Source organism: Protopterus annectens, chromosome 5.part1 (genome assembly GCF_019279795.1).
Source record: "Protopterus annectens isolate FY-2018-M chromosome 5.part1, PAN1.0, whole genome shotgun sequence".
In the NCBI taxonomy this organism is placed as follows: Eukaryota; Metazoa; Chordata; order Ceratodontiformes; family Protopteridae; genus Protopterus; species Protopterus annectens.
In genome coordinates this window covers 290,294,560-290,304,825 of record NC_056736.1, presented here as the reverse complement: position 1 = coordinate 290,304,825, position 10,266 = coordinate 290,294,560, and the positions used below count along the sequence as shown (strand labels likewise).

At 38.0% G+C, this 10,266-nt stretch overlaps 1 protein-coding gene across 1 annotated transcript in view; it reads right to left on the bottom strand.

Annotated features, from left to right (window-relative positions):
- LOC122803382 (interferon-induced GTP-binding protein Mx3-like) overlaps positions 1-10,266 on the bottom strand; it is a 1,250,224-nt gene that overhangs the window by 237,174 nt on the left and 1,002,784 nt on the right. The window contains exon 15 of the mRNA XM_044072962.1: positions 967-1,043. Within this exon, the coding sequence (XP_043928897.1) occupies positions 967-1,043 (77 nt within the window). The remainder of the gene's footprint in view (positions 1-966; positions 1,044-10,266) is intronic.

Below are 10,266 nucleotides of genomic sequence, written 5' to 3'. Positions count from 1 at the left end.
ATATATATATATGTATGTATATATATATATATATATATATATATATATATATATTTATATATATATATATAGATAGATATATATACACACACACACACACAGACACACACACACACACACACATACATATATATATATACATATATACACACACACACATATAAGCTCAGGGTGTGTGTATGGAGCTGGCCCCTCCTGAAAAACGTTTTAAGGAGAAAAGCGATTTTTGAGATTCACTCCTCCAGGTTTTCAGTCTTTTTTCATTTTTTAGGCACTTGCCATCTGAGTGCTGACATTTCATCAGAGGACCCTTTACTACATTCCTTGCTTGCCTTTCAGACAGATAAACATCCACAGATTACATACATTGCCACATAAATGCTTCACATTTGTCAATTTAGGACTTTCTTTTATGCACTATTTATAGCCTTTGCTTTCTGGCTGCATACTTTATATAAAGTTCCTGTCTGTCTCGTATATTGTATTGCTATTTTTTCCTTCTTAAAACAATTTTAATGCAATGGCTTTGCCCTCAGTGGATAAGTTAACATGCAATACTGACAAATCACCAAAATCAAACTGATAATACTGAAACTGGTATCACTTCCAAGACAGGATTAATCCCATGTTCAAGGAGTGTTTATTACCAACAGCCTCTTTAGCATCAGTGTTAATGGAACAACTATATAATTTAATTAATAGAAATTAACAGCATTCATCCAAAAATAATATGTTTTAGTCTCAACTGTTTTCCCAAACAATCCACAGTTCATAGGATTGTTGCGTGTCTTTCTGACATCTCAGAAACTAGCTGTCTGCAAGAAGAACTACTCTGTCTGGATCTCTGGATATTTCCTCAACAGGAGCAGGACAATATTAAGCTAAATAATGCCAGCACCTAAACATCTGATTACTGTCATTCTTCAGCAACTATTCTGATACAATGTTTACTGCTTTGTGCAATACCTTTGCAGTCCTGAGCAAGTGAGGAAAACCAATGAAGCTGTTCTTTGCAATTTCGATGAATGATTTTCGTACAATCTCTGAAATAAAAACAGTTACAACAAATAAGTATTATATAAAGCTATGGATGTCACATATTAAACAAAATGACAACAACTCAATATAGTAATTATATATAAATATCCAAGTACATGTCATATGACAAAATATACCTTTGTAGGTAAGAAATTTTTTTTTAAAGATGAAATGCAGTGGAAGTTTTTCCTAAAGGTGATCAGGGATCTGGTTCTAATTGTCATAACACACTTGGTCATCAATCACTTTTCTTCTTCAATTAAAAGTTAGGATCTTAAGCACAGCATGACTGCTGTCTAGCTGAAAAAGAGGTTCACTTCAGTGGGGAGTTTCTTCCCACCCTAATGCTGTACAACTCTGGAGTTGGCACATACAAACTTGGGACTGCAAACACTTACGTCAGTCTTTGTAGTTGGGCTGCAGGGTACTTGTGCTCTGTCACTTGTGATCACATAATGCATTTCTGAATGACTGTATTTCAATCATTTAAAGGGTAAACATAAAAACACAGCTACAGCCCATTCTACTGTGTATAATTAAAAGTGTTGAAGGTTGTCAGTGGTGCTACAGCACATTTTGTACAATTCTGTGAAAGTTTAAATAATTTCTAAATCTTTCTGCTAAATATGGAAGTAAACTAAAGTAAGAGAAGTGTGTGCTACTATGTACGAGTGCCATGCTTTTCTATGATGAAAAAACAAGAGCTGCAGCAGTTGCATAAGGACGGTGATTTAACTTTATTTTTATTACCCTCAAAAGGTATCTTTTGAGGAATAATAAAATCAACATGTGGTAACGTAGCCCAAGGAAAGCTCATTTGAGTAGCACACTCATCTTTGATGCTGGGAATATCAGAAAGCTTTGGGTTCTCGTCCCACACAAGGTGCCTGAATGCATTTTTCCAGTGCTGACACTAAAGTGCAGCATAAGGAGGTAAGGGGGCTGCACTACTGAAGTGTTTTTCTTTGGGTGAGACATTAAATAAAGGTCTCATATGTCTGACTTGGTGATGCTCAGGTGCATGTAAAAGATTCCAAGGTACTTCATGAAATTAGCAGGACCTTTGAAAAGATTTCTTCAAAACATACATGTTTCTTTTCTTTCACATACATGACTTTTTTAAAGTCTTACAATGGACGTAAAGTACTAAAAACTCATGCTACTCAAATTTTATGTTCCTAGTAAGTTAATTTCTTCATATTATACTGCATATCTAGTTGTTCTAATTCATTATATAGTTTATTTCACAAAACTTCACGCTATAACCCCTTCCATATGTACTACAAGCATACAAAAAAAATCACCAGTATCTTTTCTGTTAGTCATTTCCCCTATGGCAAAACATATATATTACCTACTTTTTACAAATGCTGTATTTCATTCTTTTCGATCTTTCCCAGAATTTTTGTATTATTTTGCATTTCAAAAATCCATATTGTATAGTTTCTAATTTTATGTTAGTTCCTTTTCTAGGTTCACAGGAAATTACTAGGCAAATGGCTTAAGGGCCCTTACAAACCTAGCCAATACAACCAGAGTTTACCCAATATATGGCCTCTAGGGACAAAAGGATGAGATGGATTTGTGCATGGAGTATCGTAAAAACTGCCCTTCTCCATAAGGGACATAGGCACTACCCCATGTGAGTTTTACATCTCATACGTGCTCTGCTACTGTTTTGTACCTCATTTCTCTCATCATATGCAACCTTGAATGAGCTAAGCTCCATGCAAAATCCCAAATTATATTCTGTTTTATTCTGCTTCTGTGTGTTCCCTTTCTTACATCTTCCTCATCTACATTTCCCACCAAGTGTATTTCATAGCATTCTCTTATAACACACTGATACAGTTTAAAATTTTCATGGAGTTTGCTAAACGTAGTTTCTTTTTCCACCTACTTTAACAGTTATAATAATAATAGCAGCTAATGGATGCAGCAAAGATAAAATATCTAGCATATACTTCTCAACATCGAAGCTGTAATAAACAAATGTTGGAAAAACAGGTAAATGTTCAGTTTTCCAAAGTTACACAATCACTATCTTTGTAGCAATAGTGACGAATGTAAGCTTCAAGTGAATCCATAGGGGAGATGTATATAACTATAATTAATGAGTTACGCACTGAGCAACGACTCCTTCTGAGACTAACCCAATTTTTAACTATTAGATGCAATCCCATGTAAAATGGAAACATTTAGTCCATTTGTGTACTTATCATATATATATATATATATATATATATATATATATATATATATATATATATGGATCACCTACACAAGAACGACAGCGTAAAACACAGACACATAGCCGACACCACAAGGTAGACAATCGAAACACTGACAATGTAATTACTGCACAAAAAAGGAAAATTAAATTTCCATTTTTGTGCTAGCAGGGGGGCTACGCCCTCCACACCCCCCGTAACTTTAATATACCAACTCCGAGATCGCACTACAGTGCAGGGATAGAAATCTTTCCATTCCGCACTACGGAGACATACCGTTTCCCCACTGTCGGCATTTTGATTGTCGCCCATGTGGTGTCGGTTATGTGGTTTCGGTCTTTTCAGCTGTCGTTCTTCTGTAGGGGACCCATATATATATATATATATATATATATATATATATATATATATATATATATATAGATAGATATATATCCATACACATATGGGTTACCTTCATTTCACTGAAAGCTCATTTCACTGACACTCATCTGACTGAGACAAAATGACTGAAACTTCATTTCGTTGACACTTCATTTGACTGACAGTTCATTTCACTGACAATTGGTACTAGCAGTGTTTAGAGCACTGTAAGGCAAGTAAAAGGAATATGTGCTTTTCCCCACTGTAGTGTGACCCTGGAGTTAGTATATATAGTTAGGGGGGTGAGGGGGCGCAGCCCCTCACTTTCATGTTATATTCTCTGCTTTTGGTTTTATATTGTTTAGTAAAACCAAAGTAAGTGGGGGGCTGTGCCCCCCCACATCCCCCATAACTATATATATTAACTCCAGGGTCGCACTACAGTAGGGAAAAGGACATATTCCTTTTGATTGCCTTAAAGTGCTCTAGACACTGCCAGTACCAATTGTCAGTGAAATGAACTGTCAGCGAAATGAAGTTTGTCATTTGGTCTGACTAAAATGTCATTTGGTCTGACTAAAATGTTTGTCAGTGAAATGAGCTTTCGACGAAATGAAGGTAACCAATATATATATATATATATATATATATATATATATATATATATATATATATGGATCACCTACTATACACCGAACGTTCAATACACAGACAAAACAGAACCCACACCCACTTCATCGACATTCCTAATCACTGAACCACAAATCACCGACATGACATTCCCCGACAAATATGTCAACAGATGCATATGTGCATTTGCAAGTCCCTTTTCAACATTAAACAAAATATGAAGTGTAGTCCAAACAAAAACAGCCAGCTTTCCATCCTACATATTCAATATAACGCATAGTCCAAACAAAAAGTGCAGCAGCCAGCTTTTCATCCTACATTTTTAATAAACGAGCTATACTCTGCACAAACTCTAGTGGAGAGTACTCAGCTCTATTGTCATTTACTTTCTGAAACTGATTATGCCTCTATACAACCCTCAGCTTTTTAGGAGACTGAGGAACACCAGTTGACATTCTCACCCTTAATTCATCGATACGATCCTGTTCCCTAGTCAAAGCACGCATTATGACATCCAGGTCCGTAGCTCTACCATCTAGCAAACACTTTAATCTGCGGTGCTACGCTTCCACCGAGTTTTGTGTTCGTGGCAAAAACAAATCATTTAGTTCAGCTATGTTCCAAAACTTTACAGGAAAAAGTGGAGGAAATCTCATAGACGTGTTATTTCTAGTACAAAATTTCCTCAGTTTCCCATACACACAGTACTCAGAGAAGTATTTCACGAGCTCATGTCCTTCATTAGGGATAGTAGTTTTCATTCATTCAAATGTGTCAATCACTTCCTCCTGTTGTAGAAACGCTAGCGCAACTAATGGTTTAATTGACAATTGAAACGTCATATTACTGTTATATGTAGAGGCAAGGCCCAATGCTTGTACTTTTCTCCAAACATTCTGCCCAAAGTGAAATAAACACCCTTTGGACCGCACATCGGAGAAATTTAAGCTCATGCCCCTTAAGGCTGCTATCTCGAAATCACACAATGTATTTAACTTGACATGCAAAGCTATTTTCCAACAATAGCCCAAACAGAGCTTGCCAAAGGTAATTATAACATTTTAATGATTTCTTACTCATGAGAGCATAGAATAGGGGTATAACTTTACTATAACATCCAGTCTTTAAAAGACCATGTATGCTATAAAACTGCCTGCATGTCACACCTTTTTGAAAGAAAGTGCCGTCCATCATCCAAATGGTTGCTCGGCTGAGATCATACAGGTTACTAACAGTGCTAAATGCAAACACTATAGAGTCAGTTGTGTTATCAGTCATGCGCTTACTAATGAAGCACCCTTCTTTCAGATTGTACACATTACTATCAACGTTCATTAATGTGATTTCACGTCTACCTGGTGTTAAAGTACATTTTCTGTGAACCCTACCTATACTCTGTAAAAGGGCCTTCCTTTTTGGTATATTATGGATGGCAGACATGGATGTGGATGCTAATGCATCTTCCACAATAGAGCACAGCATATCTCTGCTGTATTGGGCACGCACCTTTACCTCATTTGTGAGTGTATATTGTTCAGTCTAACTCAGATCAGCACTGTGGTCATGTGGAACTGTTTTCAGTAATTCTTCCCCATCTGTGCTCTTCAAGGTTACTGCTCTATCCCTGCATTGTGTACTTGGCTTTTCCTTACATTCCCAATAACGCCTGTTCCGTCTTGTACGCTCTAGATGGTATAGGTACTCTTCAATTTGTAACATTTCCTTCCCTCATTGCGAGTTCACAACAGGGTAACAATGCCCGACTTCTCCTGGTCCTTCTCGCGCTGATTCTGTCATTATTAAGCAATATGTTTGCATGTAGGAAAGATACAGCTACACTTTTAAAGTTGGCTCTCATTATTGTCAGCCAATTAGCTGCCAGTAATGTGTGTGGTGTCGACTTAATGCACTGTTGGTGTACCGGTCGTGTATTCCTGCTTGTCGGTGTATTGAACGTTCGGTGTATAGTAGGTGATCCATATTATATATATATATATATATATATATATATATATATATATATATATATATATATAATTTGCATACAACTGAAATACACTGGGTATTTCAACAATTAATCTATACACTATATGATCTTTCAAACTGAAAATTCCCATGATAATAAATATGTGGAAATAAATCTTTTCATGTTTTCAGTTTCATAGGTTCATAGGTGTGTACTAGGCTAATGGCCCTGGAGCCTTTACAAGCCTAGCCCAAAAAACCTGCCCAGGTACCGTACCACCCAGTGTTGGTTCACAGTGCCCGTATCCAGCAGTGCAACTGGAATGATCCCTGGAGTGAACTTTGTTACCCATCCACTCATCAAGATTTCTCTTGAAGAGGGCCAGTGAGGTGCTCCGCTTGACATGAATGGGAAGCTTCTTCCAGAGTATGGGCAGTCTTTGGAAGATGAACCTGTCCATCCAACATGTTCTGTTAATTGTGGTAACGAGGCTGTGATCTCTGGAGCATGTGGCGTGGAGGGATTGGGATTTCTTTAGGTGTAGCAGTTCAAGTAAGGCTGGGTCAAACATGGCTTTGTAAGTCAAGAGATCACCTCTAAGTAGATAAGAAACTGAACAGCTGAAGTTTCTTGAGTCTGTCCATGTAGGACATGTGTTTAAGGCCTAGGATTCTTTTTGTGAGGTACTTTTGTGGCCTCTCCAGCTGTTGTAGGTGTCTGGTCAAGAACAGGCCAAATGGGGCATTATATTTGATGATTGGTCTAATGACAGATGAGTAGAGCGGGATGATGACCTCTTTCTTCCTAGATGTGAAACCCTTGGTTATAAGATGTGCCACATAAAAGGACTTTCTGACCACAGTGGCAATGTGGTGGTTAAAGGTGAGGTGGCTGTCAACCTGTGTGCCCAGATCTCTTCAGTGTTCAGTGGGCTCCCATCAACCTGGTAAATCATGGGAACTGAGTTTTTTCCAAAGGGGATGATAACGCATTTTTTGGTGTTAAGCTTCAGGCATGGTTCCATCACCAGTCATTGGTCTCAGACAGGCCCTTTTGTAGGATGTCTGCATCACTCGGGGAGTTGATAATGACTCCTAGCTTGCAGTCATCAGTGAACTTGGTCAGCCAGAGTCTTTCTGTGTTGGCCTGGACTTCTGAGAAGTAGATGCCAAACAGAAGAGGGCCCAGGACCAAGCCCTGTGGGACTCCACTCGTGATTGATTGACAGTCTGACTTAGAATCCTCAACTTTCACTCTGTGGGTCCTGTCTGTGAGCCAACTTGCAACCCACCTAGTGATGTAAGGATTGATTCCTAGTTTGGTGAACATATCAATGATACCTGAGTGGGGAATAGTATCAATGGCCTTGGCCAGGTCGAGGTAGGCTGTATGCACTGCCTAACTCTCATCAACAGCCTTGGTAACTGCCTCAAAGAAGTCAACCAGGTTCAGCAGGCAGGATCTCCCCTTGACAAAGCCAAACTGTGTGGGGTCAAGAATTTGGAGATTGCCTATGAATTTGTTAAGCAGGTCCATGATGATGCGCTCCATAGCTTTGCATACTGGGGCTTGTCAGGCTAATGAAGAGATAGTTCCCTGGGTCTGCAGTTGCTCCCTCTTTATGGAGCGGGATGACTGTAGCAGTGCGTCATTCGTTAGGGACATAGCCTGAGGTAAGGCTGTGATTGAACAGGGCACACAGATGTGGTGCCACTTCATTTTGTAGCTCATGTAGGATGCAGCCAGGGATATTATCAGGTCCTATTGATGGTGTATTCTTGGCTTTGGAAAATGCAGCTTTTACCTATGCCACAGAAATGGTAGGTACCAAGCTTTCATGTGGTATTGTGATAGGGCCCTTGGGGGGGTAAAGTTGGCACTGAATTTGTCAGCCAGTATGTTGGCTATATCTGTTGGCTCAGCACAGGAGGTGCCATTGTACAATAACTCAGAGCAAATCTGGGTATTGCCTGAGGTTTCTGATATAGCTATAGAAGGCTTTGTGGTTGTTTTTGGTGTCAGCCACAATTCTGCCATCATAGCTGGCTTTAAAGGATTTGATAAGGGGATCTCAGCTTATTGTTGAGACTGATAAGGGAGGTTTTCTTGTCTTGTGACTTCATTTTTTTTTCTGCAACAGTTTATTTCTTCTGTTGTAGAGTTTAATGATGGTTGGGGACCACCAGATTGCCTTCCTTTTTTTTTGGAGGAGAGCGTCTTAGTTCTATTTGGTATGGCAAGGTCCATGCATTTGTGTACATGCTTGTACAGTGCATTAGTGTATGATTTGGCAGTCATGCAGCTATTTTCCATTGGAATGGGTGTCGAGAAGTTAGCCACCTCTGCTTTTAGGAGCCCAAAGTTGGCTTTAGAGAAGTTTTTTCAGAAACAGGAAGTACAATTTTACCATTCACTTGATTGAAAACTCACAATATCTAAAACTCAAAATATAAAAAATGAATTTATTTCCCTACTGTTTTGCAATTCTGGGGTTGTTAATACATATGTTGTAGGAGAGACGGTGCATGGGGGGCAACGTTTCAATATTTTGTGTTTTCAATATTATGAAATACACACACACACACACACACACACACACACACATATATATATATATATATATATATATATATATATATATATATATGTATGTGTGTGTGTGTATTTACCTAGGAGAAAAGATTCAAGGTGATATCTTTGCCTTTCTTATTAACAGGATGTTTGTACATTAACCCCAGGAAAACTAATTCTTGTTTATACTGGATGGAATCATCCACAGGAATGACAGGTTGTGAGCAAAAACGGACTCCTGTGGACTTATCCTGATTTACAGTATATATCATATTTGTTAACTTTGTTAAAATGTCAAGAAAATTTGAACAATCCATCTCATCAAAAAAAACATCAAATCATCAGCACAAGATATTTCAGTGTAGTGGTAGTTTAGAAGAAGTAAATGCATGCATATTTAAAGAAACTAACTCCCACACAGAATCAATCACCAATGTAAGTAACATGCCTCCTAAAGGGTAGCCTTGGTGAACCCCATTCTGCACTCACAGCTGTGCTCTGAAGGTAATTCTAACATTAAAGGATGCTCTGGATGTCCATAATGTTACAAAATTCTGCAGATAAAATTCTTACCAGCGTCAAAGACCTTCTTAGCTTTGTCTGAAATAATATTCACATTACCATACATCATTCATTTTCAAACTTATCATCCATGGTGTTATTCAATCCACAAACCTCCAAATGGGCATGCCACAATGTAGCTGACCAAAGTTCTCCAAATAGACAAAATCATATGAAGTGTGTCAGAAAAATATGTATTAATGTGTGTATGCTTAATGCTAATTAGAAGCTAAATAAGTTAACACGTTTTTCATTCTATTTTATATGCACTGTTTTATATATAAATTGAGTTTCATATGAGACTGAAAAGATGCTTTTTGAAACTGCAGTGCGCTTTCTGAAACTTGCAAGATGCCCTCTGATCTAGTAATTGCTAGCACAGCAATATTCATGTTTATGCCTTTTGGAAATGTACTTGAGAAGCAGGTCGTTATCTGCTAGGTCAGGAGAGAATAAATGAACAATGCTATATCCTGTAAATGTAATGATCTTAAACAATCATCTCTGTTCGAAGTATGAGAACATGTGCAGCTGCAAAAGTTTAGAGATAGTGTAGACAAAGGATTGTTAGAGAAATGAACTGCTTGCTTTGTGCTTGAATTAGCCATAGTACCTTGAATGGTAACATTGCATGTATCTAACCGGTGGTAGCCAAGGCCACGTTGTTTTCCTTAGGAAGTTTCTCAAAAATTGATAAATCAGCAGAATTTTATGAAAGCAGTTATTAGTAAATGATGATGACAAAACTTGTGATTCACTACGTCAGCTTGGTAGGCAATGTCTTATTAGAAAGTGTATAAAAATGTAAGCATTTCCTGTTTCTAGTTAGACAAACTCTGTATTAGCACGTTTTTGTCTCCTTGCTGCAAGATTAAAGTGCCTTAACCTGAACCTACCGTGTTTTGA